Source organism: Musa acuminata, chromosome BXJ1-6 (assembly GCF_036884655.1).
Source record: "Musa acuminata AAA Group cultivar baxijiao chromosome BXJ1-6, Cavendish_Baxijiao_AAA, whole genome shotgun sequence".
In the NCBI taxonomy this organism is placed as follows: Eukaryota; Viridiplantae; Streptophyta; class Magnoliopsida; order Zingiberales; family Musaceae; genus Musa; species Musa acuminata.
Genome location: NC_088332.1, coordinates 5,379,008 through 5,393,512, shown reverse-complemented (window position 1 = coordinate 5,393,512; position 14,505 = coordinate 5,379,008). Strand labels below are relative to the sequence as shown.

General features: G+C 39.9%; 2 protein-coding genes and 1 long non-coding RNA gene across 3 annotated transcripts; 1 reads left to right on the top strand and 2 right to left on the bottom strand.

Moving 5' to 3' along the window:
- Positions 1–1,103: 1,103 nt before the first annotated feature.
- LOC103986979 (syntaxin-124-like) lies at positions 1,104–3,303 on the bottom strand. The gene has a single exon (XM_009405141.3). It carries the CDS (start codon positions 2,120–2,122, stop codon positions 1,199–1,201), a length of 924 nt encoding a protein of 307 aa, XP_009403416.2. The 5' UTR covers positions 2,123–3,303; the 3' UTR covers positions 1,104–1,198.
- A 3,496-nt stretch (positions 3,304–6,799) lies between these two features.
- On the top strand, positions 6,800–10,620 carry LOC135675800 (aldehyde dehydrogenase family 2 member C4-like). The gene is made up of 9 exons (XM_065186323.1): positions 6,800–7,013; positions 7,342–7,484; positions 8,015–8,398; positions 8,746–8,835; positions 9,020–9,193; positions 9,284–9,421; positions 9,504–9,641; positions 9,712–9,773; positions 10,241–10,620. Exons 1-9 carry the CDS (start codon positions 6,911–6,913, stop codon positions 10,512–10,514), a joined length of 1,506 nt encoding a protein of 501 aa, XP_065042395.1. The 5' UTR covers positions 6,800–6,910; the 3' UTR covers positions 10,515–10,620.
- On the bottom strand, positions 8,362–11,994 carry LOC135675801 (uncharacterized). The gene is made up of 3 exons (XR_010514005.1): positions 11,871–11,994; positions 10,224–11,793; positions 8,362–8,497 (listed from the first exon to the last, which is right to left on the bottom strand). It is a non-coding gene; the product is annotated as an uncharacterized LOC135675801 (long non-coding RNA).
- Positions 11,995–14,505: the final 2,511 nt, after the last annotated feature.

Below are 14,505 nucleotides of genomic sequence, written 5' to 3'. Positions count from 1 at the left end.
GGTCCTTCACTAGAGGATGGGTCATCCAAGTGTCTTTGGGCGACTGACGATCCTGCATGACAGGCTGACACCAGGGGTTACCCGACATGACTCCTCTGATGCTTAAGTTAGCCAAGGGAAGAAGACAACAGTGTAAGTTGTATGACTGAGTTAACGTGTAGAGAATCCCCTCTCGACATGAGCTGATGGGTTTCTTTTTATACCTGATCCCTAAGCCTTCTTACTAGCTAGCTTGGAATAAGATCAAGTTAATCGCCTAATCATTCAGGTCTCTGATCTTGATAAGATAGGACAATTATTGATCTCGATAAGATATGACAGTTATTGTCAGTCATTGATGCAAGGCACATAAGAATTCACTACGATGCCATTTTGGGCCTAGTGACTTGGGGCCCTGCTTAGGTATCGACCTTTGTGGTGAATGAGTTAGCATGAGGCAAAATCGTTCCTATAAAGTTTAAACTACAGGGTGCAGGAGTATATGAGGTGGCTTTGATATGGCTTTAAGGTATCGAGATCTCAAGGTGCCACTTGCACAAAGATTGATGTCAAGAGAAATTTTTTGATCTGATTTCTCCGACGCTCGAGTTAGTGATCAAGTTCTCTTATTCGGTATGAATTTTTTCTTAAAAAGAGAACCAATTAGTATAGCATCGGATATTAGCTTTTATACTTAGTTTTAGAGAGAATAATATGCAACAACCCCAACGTCCTCCTCTTGACGTTTTGTCGATGTGGATGACTAGGGAGATAGTCTCAAACAATTTATGTTGGACTTTTATGCATGTGGGCAGATGAGTAGAAGTTGACCAAAACTAACTTCTCAATTATATGTTGATCATTAATATCTGAGTGTGATTCAATGTGAATCTATCTTCTTATTATTGTAATTACTGTTGGCACTAATCTTATTAATTTTTGCCGGCGAAATTTGATGCATCGGTTCATGCTCATGATCAACAACCCCATGTTCTTCGTTCATGCTCAGCTCGGTCACGCAACATATTAAGAACTGTAGATGATCCGTTGCAGCAATGTCAGAACTATCAAAACTTCTAAGGTTTTTGTAGTGACCGGGATCCAAGAAAAGATCCATTGCAACAACGATAAAAGAAATCTGTGAAGGTTATTGTCTTTACAGATAGAGAAAGCATGACTCCCGCTCCTCTCTCTCTCTCTCTCTCTCTCTCTCTCTCTCCTATCTAATCATGGTGGTCAGAACGGGAAGCAGCAGGAAGGTGATAAGGAGAGCAGCGGCAATGATGCCGATGCAGAACCACTTGCGGGAGCTCTTCTGGTACTCCCTCGCCGTCTCCAGCTCCACCGTGCCCCGGCGAACGAACGAGCTGGCGTGCGCGACGTGGCTCTCGATGTCGTTGAGCTGGTGGCCCTGAGCCTCCACCAGCGCGGCCATGTCCAGGAACACCTGGTGCAGGTCCAGTAGGCTCCTCTCGATCTCCTTCACCGCGTCGTGCCGCTCCTGGATCTCCGATATCGTGTCCATCACCTGTCCCCGCCCCTGCTCCTGGATCGCCTTCTGCATGAACGTCTCGCTTGCCCCCGACGAGATGAGCGTCTCGATCGTGTCGTCGTCCGCGTGCGTCCCCGTCACCGTGTAGTACCGCCGCCCGACCGTCTCCTTGTACTCCGCCGCGATCCTCGTCCTCAGCCCCTGGAAGTCGTCCATCAGGTCCTTGAGCTTCTTGCCCAGCCCGCTAACCACCGACGTCCGAGTCCGGTCCGCCGAGCTCCCCGGGCCGCATCCGGGGATGTTCCGGTGCTGCGCGTTGGCTTGGTCCAGCGCCTCGAGCTTGGCCTTCACCGCCTTAGCTTGCCGTAGCACCTGACCAATGTCGGCGTCCATGCGCGCGCGGACCGCCTTCATCGTCTTCGCGCTGTGGGCCGTCTTGCTCTCCTCGTTGGCTTCCTGCAGCCGGCGGTAGAGGCTCTCGAGGCCGCGGAGGTCGTTCTTCACGTTCTCCACCTCCTCAAAGAACCTCTCGAGGTTGGCACCGACGTCGGCGCCCGGCCCGTTCATGCCCGCCTCCATCTGGTCCATCTGCACCTGGTGCTTCAGGTTGGTGTACTGCTTGAAGGAGGTGGTGGAGAGGAGGTCGTTCATTGTCTCTTTTTCGGGATGTTAGTACTAATGTCGATGTCAGTCAGGCATGCAAGCTAATACCACAACTGAATCCTTAGCGTCGATGATCGGGGAAGCGATTCTGCCTTCTCCGACGTGAATCCAATCCGATCAAGAATGCCTCAAGATGGAGTCGAAGAGAAGACAGGAGAGAGGGGAGAGCAGAACGGCAAGAAGGGCAAGAAGGGCCTCAAACGAGGCCAACTCAGAAATGGCCGCTGTCTCAAGGGAGGTGGTAGGAAAGAGAATGGAGGAAGAGGAGAATGGGGTGGTTGCCTTTTGGCTGGATCTCTTGAGGATGTCCTACAAAAGCTGGCATCCAAACACACGAGAGGGAGGTCTCAGGGTTGACTGCGTCTTTGTTGTAAGACCTCAAATCAGAAAGATCATCTCATGCTTTGAGAGCTTATTACTCTTTACTCTGGAGATATCTGTTCACTAAATGTACATTCTAAGCCAATATATGCCACCATTGTGTCGAGATGCATCATTAGGTTATAAGATGGATTTGATCATTGAGAGGAGTGATTGAGGAGGTCAAGTGGAGCCATGTCGGCCCATATTTTAGCCAACTTTGTTAAAGACCAAGTTATTTAGTCACAGCTGGGAAACTACAAACTCCAAGCTGTGCTTTGGGCCAAAAAAACAATGACCTGCTTTGCATCAAATCATTTATCTTTTCCTTTTCTTGGTTGTGGATTGCATATAGGACCAATAACTTCTCTTATATCTCAAATTGCAACTCATTTATTTTTTTTTGGTAAAACCCAAAGTATGAATAAATAATCTCATCTATCATTTGTAGATAATGTTTACTTTATTTTTTTTATTCAAGAGATGATCTTCTATACTGGCAAAATCTTCAATTGGGATGAATTCTAAAGCTCAGCATCTCTTGGGAATGTGTGTAGATGTGCTGTTGCATCCACTCGATGGATCAAGAAATTGTGCAAGTCTTTCTTCTGCAGATGTCATTACTTGGACTGAATCACAGGAACTCCAAGCAAGAAGAAAAAGAATCACTTTCCGCAGGCATCAACAATTCATGCAGCGGGGAGTACTTACAGGAATGTGATGAACGTATTTGTTGTTTCGCTGGAGAAACCCTACGACTTCGTGCAGCTCCTATCGTGAGGAGAGAGAGAGAGAGAGAGAGAGAGAAAGAGAGATGTGGGAATGTATATTGTTCTTCATCTTTCAGGAAAAAGAAAGAAGAAAAAGGAACGGTGCATGAATAAGCCAGAAGACATCAATATCCCGAGAAGAGGACACAAACCTTATCACAGATCATCTTAAGATCTTTCCTCTCAAGCTCATGAAGAAGAATCATGGTCTACAAGAGGGGTCAGCTGATATCTCAATACAGATCCAAGTTGATCAAGAACAAAAAGACTTTTTCTTTCTTGGCCACCAGCATCAGGATGATGAAGAGATAGTCTAGACAGTCTAAGATCTACATGTTGACTTCAGGGGCTTGGACACGGAGCTTGAGATCAATCTCCCGATTCGGCAGGAGGTCAAACTCATAAAGCTGACTGATTAAGACAGGCACATGCAAATTGGTCCCCCGTTTTCACATCATTTCATATAATTTAGGCTTCCAATTAAATGAAGGAAAAGATGTTTGGATCGGATCGGATAGATTGAAAAGTCAAAGCTCACAGCCTACTTTTTTTTTTCTTGTTTTTTATTCTTTTTATAAGAGCCTATGATTTTTTTTTCTCATGTTTATTAAGTTTCTCTCCTTTAATATTTATATTGGTCATCCCACGTTTAAAGGGTAAGATTTTTGTTTCTTCCTCGTTGGAGGCTGATGCCGATGACGATCCAATTTGGAAGCTTATGATTGGAGGCTTGTCGAGCTGAGGAATCAATCATCTTTTCTGGCAAAAATTGAGGATGATAATGTTAAATCGGACTTGATCTTTCCTTCAGAGAACCCGATGAGGTCAGAATATAATATTCGAAAGTTGATTGAGAGTTGGGACATGTGAGGATGATATCATTTGTTGTCCTTTCCACAAGGCCGAAGCTCACCTTATCATGTCCGTGTTCATCTCATCTCAACTCGTAAAAGTAAATATAGTTAATCCCAATGTACATTGAAGTTTATGTGAATGAATGAATGAACGAAGGATGATTTTATATTGGGTAATTTTTTTGAAATTCTTTTTGGGCTTTTCCCGTAAGATATCATCCGTTTTTAAATTTTTTTTAGTGTTTATTATTCTTTAATACCATGTTCTCTTATCGTCACTCTTGTGCCACTGCTTTCTATCGTTATTTTTTTTATCTTATCGTTTTGATCCTATTGTATTTGTTAATCATCTCTTTTACCTCATTGCTTGATCCTATCATTTCTCTCGATCGATAATAATATATTTATTAATTACGTTATCAAAGCAAAAGGAGGTAAAAAAAAAAAGAAGGAAAGATCCATTCATCATTGATGATTGACGATGATAGAGGAAGTGAGAGAAAAAGCAACAATAAAAGAGAAGAGGCGATGAAAAAGGTGTTATTATCATATGCCTACTAATCTTCCTAACTTTATGATGATTGTCTACGATAATGCGAGGTCTTATAGTAAAATAGAGGTGACGAGGCCAAAGCAATTACGATGAGTGAGATCTCATAGAGGAAAAGGAAGACAACTACGATAGGATTGAGACGATGAGATGAAAGCAATCTCATGGAGGAGAAAGAGACAACCATGATAGGATTGGGACGATGAGACGAAAGCGATGACTACGATGAGATAGTGGCAGACCTTAACAAAAGACATTTAGAAAATTAGAAAAGAATGAGATAGGAGAGAACTAAAAATGTCAGCATCTAAAAAAATTTGAAAACAAAAGAGAGTATAAAAAAATCTCCGTTTTATATACATCCATTTGTGTGGTGGCCAAGACAGGTAAAAATCATCTTTACCGGTCCATCTTATTACAAACTCGGTAGATGCGATCATGGAACCCCTTCTTGTATGCAATTGTATTGAACTTTGGCGACACGGATCACACGATCTCATCCGTATGGATCAATACGTTTGGCATCATTCATTGTGTTGTTTCAGCTGTCAAATGCTATCTTCACATGAGTATTTGCTGGCATTGTTGGCGAAGAGGACGACCGGTGAGACGCCCACCCCGCCATTTTACCTCACACAAACAAGAAACACTACAAAGCTACTGACAAAATGAAACGCTGGCGAAGAGACTAATTTTAGACTCTCATTTCTTTGGAGGTCTTTAAGGGTAAGAACAAAAAACAAAACATAATCGATCTGATTAATGAATTACAAAAAATAAGATTTAGAAATCAATCGGGAGGCTTCGGATTGGTGTATGATTGAATATGCTTTCCAAGAATAAGATCGAGTATTCTTCTATTGTGAACTATAGGCTGTTTAATTAAACCCATAAGAAACGTAAAACCTTAACCATTAAAGTTTTTTTTAATTAAAATAAATATTAATGTTAACAAAATTCAATCTATAGGAATTTTTGGTAGATAAAATTTAAAACATAAAACATTTATTGAAATAAATTTCTTGGTGCTACAATATGTAAAGTGTTTTTTAAAAACTTAAATTTCACTTAGCGTGAATAATTTTCATCCCAAGAAAATGAAATGAATCTAAGTTTTGAATTATGTTTCTCTAGCTCAGACTTTAATTAGTAAATATATTGAAACTATATGCATTATGTTTTATTGAAAATATTATGAGAGTTTTTTATTTTATTTTTAATAAAAAATAAGAAAATATTTAGCCAAATAGTAAAGGTGTTAAAATGATAGAAAACCTTTTTTAAAGTAATTGCAATACATTCTCAAAGTCGATCCATTTGTGTCATTGGACTTGTCGCCTACAGCCTTCTCATAAGAAAGGTGCGAGGCTCGACGGTTGCCCTCGTGCCCCCTTCTTTCTCGTGTAGGGCGACGGTGAAGACGACGCAGGATAACAGTGCAAGAAAGAAGATGAATCGATGATGAGGACGATAGAGGAGGCGACACGGGATGAGGACGGATAATTTGGATAATTCTTGAATTAGGAGTATGATTTAGAAAAAATAAAATATAGATAATTGTTTAGAAAATACCCAAAATAAGGGTTTTTTAAAAAGAAATAACCATGTCGTGATTTAACTCACGTCAGTATCCTCTAATTTGCAACGTAAATATCCATCATAAATTCTTTTTATCGACCATTGTGCTTCCAATTTTATTTTTATCTTATATCACGAAAGGGAAATAATTTAAATTATGTGTCTAATTTAAAAGGATAATCGAATTTAAAAAAATACTTTTATGTTGAATCAGATCAGGCCAAAATCATTCCTTAGATTGTCGAGGTAAACATTTGGAAAAAATAAATCTGATGTAATTAACAAAATTAAAAAAAATTATAAAAAAAAACACATATTTTGTGACTTATGGAAAAGAAATTAATCATTGACCGAGAAATCCACAGTCCTTCTACAGATCCGATTCCAATCAAAGAAACTTAACCATTAAAATTTCTCGAATTAAAATAAATATAAATGTTAACAAAATTGAATAATAGAAAATTCGAGTTTCCCAAAAAAAGGGTAAGTTTGACTCGATCATTCGCTATCTACAACATGAGCTGTGGATATAATATTAAATTTATGAGTGGGAATGGTGCCATCCACGCCTGCTACCAACATCGAGTGAGAAGCACAGCGTTAGCAACAGCAACCTTAAAACGTGAAGCCTGAAGCATTGGGAGCAATTCCATTCCTCTCGGCAATGGCGAGCGAGGCTAATGACAGCACAGAAGACGGTGTCAAGATGCCCGAGATCAAGTTCACCAAGCTCTTCATCAATGGCTGCTTCGTCGACGCCGTCTCGGGTAAAGAAGCACTCGTCTTCCTTGTCGCCTTGTCTTCTCTTTCTTTCTCTTCTGGGTTTCTCTGTATGATCACATCAGTTCGCTAAATGAGGGCAACTAGAACTTAAAAAGTGCTGGAATTACATAAAAAACCAAAGGCAAAAGCATATAATTGGCTTTTCCAAAAAATGAATAACAAGAGTACTTATTTACGACAATTGGAAACAAACAAAATTTGAGACACAAAATGGTGCTGGCTTCAATTATATCTTTTACATCGTTGCTGATACAAGAAACACATTTGGGACTTTTCCCCAATCATATCTGACTTCAATTATACTTGATACAGGAAAAACTTTTGAGACACGAGACCCACGTACCGGAGGAGTGATTGCCGACATAGCTGCCGGTGACAAGGAGGATGTTGACTTGGCAGTGAACGCAGCCAGAGAAGCTTTTGACCATGGCAAATGGCCTCGCATGTCTGGCTTTGTAGGTTGTCTTTCCCTTTTAATTATTTAAAGCTACCACCATGCTGATGTTGAGCATGCTGAAAATGATTGACCAACTACTTAGCAAAATGTGGTTTCCATGGTTAGATTGAAAATAACTTCAGACGTTAGGACCAAATGTTCTACATGCAATCAGCAAAGTGAGGGTGCTTATCTATGATAACAAATGACATAGTGAACCCAACGCTAGAGTATGACTGCTATTAGACAAAAGGAGTCAACCAGAACTTGGAGTCAATTAAATGATATCTCCAGATATAGTTTCTAATATATTTTTCTCCTTTTGATACGATCTTGTCATGCTATAATTGTTGTTCAGTTTGTATAAATCATTCTCTAAAAGCTGCAAGCTATAACGTTCACCTAAAGGACTGTCTGCAACTCATCTGATCTCATAATGGTGCTCTGAAGCTACTATAATAAACATCGGTGCTCTGAAGCTCATGTATCTAAAATATAGGAATGTCAGAATAACTATAAGACATATCTACCTCTTTCTACTTTGATCAGGAAAGGGGGAGGATTATGATGAAATATGCAGACCTGATTGATCAGCATGCTGAAGAACTGGCTGCACTGGAGTGCTTAGATGCAGGAAAACTATTCTTACTTAATAAGATTCTTGATGTGCCGGGAGCTTCGAACATGGTCCGATACTATGCAGGGGCAGCTGACAAGATCCATGGTGAGACATTGAAGATGTCAGGAGAGTTTCAGGGGTATACACTGCGGGAGCCCATCGGAGTAGTCGGTCACATAATCCCATGGAACTTTCCGACGATCATGTTCTTCTTCAAGGTCGCCCCAGCCTTGGCAGCTGGCTGCACAATGATCGTCAAGCCAGCTGAACAGACCCCACTCACAGCTCTCTACTATGCCCACTTGGCTAAACAGGTATAGTATATGAAATCACTTCTGTATTTTTACCTGTAAAGGTTGTTTCTAATATGGCTTTCTTGATCATAGCACATTTGGCATAAACTCAAAAAACACCTGCAAAGATTCTCGTATAAGTTTTTAACAGGAAATTGCTGTAAACAATCAACAAGGCATCATTTTATTAAGCAACATGGTTACCAATCAAGTATGAATATAAATCATTAGCAGCAGATATAACACTCTGACACTGGTAAAGAACAATAGTTTGAATTAAAGGGTCATATGATGTATGAATCAAAGTCAAATATGATGTATCTGGAATGAGATCAGAAGAAATTAGACTAATTCCATCAATATTGCAGGCAGGTATTCCTGATGGAGTTCTTAACGTTGTCACTGGTTTTGGTCACACAGCTGGAGCTGCCATTACTGCTCATATGGATGTGGACAAGGTAATCTCTGACTTGTGACAAATGTCTCATGAGCTTGAGTCATCCATCACATATATCTTGAGTCATCCAACAAATGTTTCATAGATCATCAATCTTTATAATGCATATCAACCTGGCTCCAAAACTTCTAAAAGATTCACTACATTGTGGATTAGCTTGCCAATTATATTTTCTTTGGTATTAGGTTAGTTTCACAGGATCGACAGAAGTAGGACGACTTGTGATGGAGGCAGCAGCAAGAAGCAATTTGAAGTCTGTCTCTCTTGAATTAGGTGGGAAGTCACCAGTTATTATCTTCGATGACGCAGATGTGGATATGGCTGTTGATCTTGCTCGTAAAGCCATATTTTTTAACAAGGCATGGATGGTTCTTTCACCCAATCTATATCTAGTAGTCTTTGTTTTCATACAGGAAGATAACACCATTGACAGTCAAATCCAACTACAGGGAGAAATTTGTGTGGCAGGATCGCGTGTCTATGTGCAAGAAGGAATCTACGATGAATTTGTAAGAAAAATAGCAGAAAGTTCAAAAAACTGGATAGTAGGAGACCCATTTGATGCCCATGTTCATCAAGGACCCCAGGTGATCTTCTTTAAAGAAATCCTCACTGACAATTTTCATTCACAAATATGTTATGCTCATAAGTTCCCTTGTCATCATGAAGGTTGATAAGAAGCAATTTGAGAAAGTTCTCAAATACATTGATCACGGAAAGAGAGAAGGAGCTACCGTGCTAACAGGAGGAAAGCCTTGTGGTGAGAAAGGGTTCTACATTGAACCCACAATCTTCACAGATGTCAAGGTAAAATTCAATAATTTTTTAGAATGCAAATTAGAAATTCCTCCCTAATATCATGTAATATTTTGGATAGGATGATATGCTGATAGCTAAAGATGAAATCTTTGGACCTGTTATGTCCCTTATGAAGTTCAAGTAAGTCTTCTTACTGGCGTTTTCATTTGATACGATACAGTATAGATGATTCAAGTATGCTTCACAGAAATCATGTGCATTTGCATTTTGTAGGCAAATGCAGCATGTAATGTTAAAGATTTGACATATGCACAAAGAACGTATGTAGGAAATAATGGGTACTAATATCATGAAACTAATGAAAATATAGTACAATACAGGCAAAAGATTTTGATTCAAAAACATCTGGTTGTTTCTAATTTAGTTTGGAGGTAATCCACTAGCACAAAACATCTAGTTTCTGATTCACCTAGATATATATGGATCAAACTTAACTTGGTCATAGTGATAATAAGTAACCACACAAAAGATGAAGAGGAGAATAAGCATAAGTAACACTTCAAAAGCACTACAAAACACTGCACCTTCAGAAAAGAGAATTATCTGCTACAAAAGCTTTCTTCAAGTCACCTTTGTTATTTTGCTAGGACAATCGAGGAGGCAATTGAGAGAGCCAACAATACAAGATATGGACTGGCAGCTGGGATTGTGACGAAAGACCTCAATATAGCCAACCGGGTCTCAAGATCGATTCGTGCAGGCATCATCTGGATTAACTGCTACTTTGCATTTGATGATGATTGCCCTTTTGGTGGATATAAGATGAGTGGATTCGGGAGGGACAGTGGAATGCATGCTTTGGAGAAGTATCTCCATGTCAAGTCTGTAGTTACTCCAATTTACGGTTCTCCTTGGCGGTAGAGAAAGTACTGAAGCACCCAAAAACAGTTGAAGGCAAAATATTTCATCCTTGTCTTTCAAATATGAACTGAGAAGAAATAAATGGATATGGATTTTGAGGCTGTAACAGCATATGGTCAAGGTTCTAAGTCCTAGCTATAAGATTTCTTCATTTCACGATAGCATAATCAATAACTTGAGGTCCTCGAATAAAGAGCTACAATAGAAGTATAAATCATAAAAATTGTTCTCATCCACATACTAGATGGATAAATCATGTTCAAAGGGAAATTTAGTCGAGTAAAAACACAACCTAACCGAACATATGAGGTTTTCCACATTTATAATGTTCATGGTTTATTTGCATAGTTGAAAGTAGGACAATTACCACATATCCAAGAATCCCAAGGCAAAACCACAAAATAAACCCTCAACTCAAAATCAATTAATATTTTTCTTTGAAAGAAAAGGCATTCATTGATTATGAAACACACTATAAGCAAAAGTTAGTTCCAAATAGAAAGGGAATCTCCATATCATGACTTCATTGAAATACTAAACACATTTTTTGAATTCATATATCAACCAATCTTCAACTGTACGTACATGAAATTGCCGCCTTGCTCCAGCTTATAGAAGGCGAATGCTGACAAACATGATCTATCCAACAATAAATGAATCAACATTGATTGATTGAACATTTGTGTGTTCCCCTTTCAAGTGTAACTGAGAAGACTCACAGATAAAAAGTGTGATCATTTGTTTGGCAGCATCTTATTTTGCTTTTCCAATTCAATAACCAGAGAACAGATGAAAGAGTAAATGATAAGATTAGGAGAAGATAAAGCATGATTAGGAGAGTTCTAACCAATGAATTCATGATCTCCCAGATCATAATTTTTCACGGTAAAGACTAGTTTCTCTTTAGGACCTCTTGGTTTCTTGAAACCGCAGCTCTTCCGTCTTCAACATCTTTCACGGTCATAATTAACAATGGGAATGGATTGTAGAACTGTTTCGAAACCCTAATAAACAGGCACAACTTTTAAGCTAAGCATGAACTCTTTCTTACCGATACACTTCTGTTTGGAAAGAATCGAACAATAACAACAACAAAGCCGTGAGTCAAGAATCGAACGACCTTTAAATATTTCTGCAAAACCCCCTTATTGGGTTGCTACAAGAGCATGCATGATATTGGCAACGACAAGAAATTTGTGCACACCTCGACAATTACAATTGCCATGAGAGTGGAATTAGTAGTTGAAATCACAGAGGATCCAGACACTCTGCACATCACCTGCAGCAGAGGAAAACAAATTAAAGATCAGAACAAGTTCCTTTTCTTCGCAATCCGACGACGGAAAAAACTCGAACCTTCCAAGGTTTGATCGGAATCAGATATGACGATCAAGTAGGTCGTACTGTTTTATCCTTGAAGAGGGGGCTTTTGAAGGCGACGGTTATCGGCAGCGGCGACCGGAAACGGGGAGCCGAAACGACGCGACTCGACTCGACCGTGACTTGAATTGCATGACAGATTGAAGAAACCGGACTTTATACGGGCCGCGTGACCGGCCCAATCGGTTCTGCTGTGTGACATGGCCCATATTTTGCCTATGTGTGCATATTTATTTGGCAAAATAACCATTCATATATAAATACATTTTCCAAAAAATTGTTCTCATTATTCGCAGATTTTATCATGTATGGCCAAAAATTTCTTGGATGCCTTTACCATGTGAGAACTTGGAAGGTGCATTCTTGAATTGGTTTAATTGCTACTGGCAATGAAGAGCAGAGGTCCTACTTCCTGCAGATTGAGTTAATGCCTCAACCAAAGTTATTTATCATCATGTACTTAGTAGTAGTGAAAATTCAACATCTTGTAGTCTAAGTGTTAATTGTTTTTTATCTATGAAATAGGGGAATTTATTCCATATGATTCATCTAACTTGTTCTATCTTAATTCAGTATCAATGCATACTATATGTGACATTAGATGGCTCATGTTTACACTGTGATCAGGTTGCCAAGAGGAAAACATGCATGCAGTCACTATATGTCCATCTCCTGGCCCCTGGCCTTCAATAATTCCTTAGGTATGAACAAGAAGAAACTGTAGCTGCAGTTCCCTTCATGCAACTGTCGGAGAGATATATCCAACTTTGCTAGTTCATGTGTGTCAAGACTGCTGATCACCTAAACTGTAGAGAAGACTTTGTAGGCTTACTGAGCCCTTGAATGGTGCCATTTATTGCAGGGAAATGAATAGCTGAGAGCACTTAAAGTGGTATGTTGCTACAGTACAGCTGGTGCATTGGTGTTTAATGTGAAGGTGTCTGGAATTTTTTGCTAAGAACCCTAATTTTCACTCTTTGTTTTTACTCTTCAACTTGTATCTGTTACCTGCATTGATCATGCAGGTGCTACCGACAGTGTAATCAGCATTGCAAATGATTGCTGAGGATTCCTAGATATCGCTATCTGGAATCATGCATGTCGGTAGGTTAGGTAATATCTATCTGGTGCTTATGATTGTTGAATGCAGAACAGCACATGTCGGTTCTAAGAATAGCTTGGGAATTAATAACCTGTGCAGTATGGTATTTTCTCGTTGCATGCAGATCTACGAGAAGTATTACAGATGCCAATGTGATAGATGGCAGGAAGTCTTCCCCTTCTTTCTGCAATACATGTTCCCTTCTGTTGACTCGATTCAGAAGGCATATGAGCGGTTTAATTGCTGCAGACTGTCAGTGGAATCCTCAGTTTCTTGACTTTCTAGTAAGGCAACGCTGCATTACAGGATCAGAAAGTTGCATGTGGGATGCCATCTATATACACCTAATGTGGCTGAAAACTAATCCAATTCAAGGTCCAATATGATTCCGATTTGGATACCAGGTATCTGCTAAGGTCCAAATAGAGTTCTGGTATCCATACTGATGCACAAACAGTGTTAAAAGGTGATGATATGATGGAACAAACTGTTGCACCGAGATGTTGTTGATGATATGACAGGGGAGACATGATTCATGATCCATATCTATCTGTTAACGAGGGTCTGAGCATGCAAGTGATCCAACAGTGTCTTGCTCATCTTGGTCCAACTAGTTGAGTTCCTCATTTGGACAAACTGAGAAGACATCACTTCCAACATCTTATCACAGAGACACATACTACATGCTGCTGTTAGAAGGAAGAGAGCTATCCGGCAACAGTAGAACACAAGCACACGGGCCAGAGGAGATGGTCACCAACACGAACGACTTCGGCCGGCGGCCATTAAAGCAGGCAGATACATCCCATTTCATCACAAATGTGTTGTCGTCATGAACTCTATGAACATAATTATCATTTTACTAATGTCTGTGCTCATTCTTACCCCTTGATGGATGGAATATGACATATGTACTAGTCAAAATTTAATATATCCGTGATGGGATATCAATTCAGTTAAAATATTATGATGGAAGGAAAGTTGAGTTGCATCTCTCAATAGTTGAACACTCGAAGATGTAATGTCCTCATCATGGATCCTTTTCTAGGATATTGTTTTAATAGTACAATTCATAAAAATACTGAAGAAAACAATAGAGGATGATATTATCATGTATAGGCGATGGACATGCGATCACGACCACCATCATCATCGTCATGATCGAGGGTGAGAAGGTTGACCTCCTTCTCCTTAGTTGGCTCCCACTTCCCCTTCAATGAATGTGCGACTGTTTGCCCACGCTATTGTCTGCACGAACCAAACACGCGTTTACGTAACTCGTCGGCTTTCTCTTTCCCCATCACAACAGTTATGAAATGGAGAAGAGAGAGAGAGAGAGGCGCGACGACAACCGACACCATCCAGCGGGCCCCGCTATCGTCGTCGTCTGCAGCTTTTCTGGTCCTCATCGCGTAAATTGCGGTCGCCAATTCCTCCTCCTTGACTCCCTCCCTCTTCTATTGACTTCTCCTCATCACCTTCTTTCTTTGTTAACATGCATGTTAACAT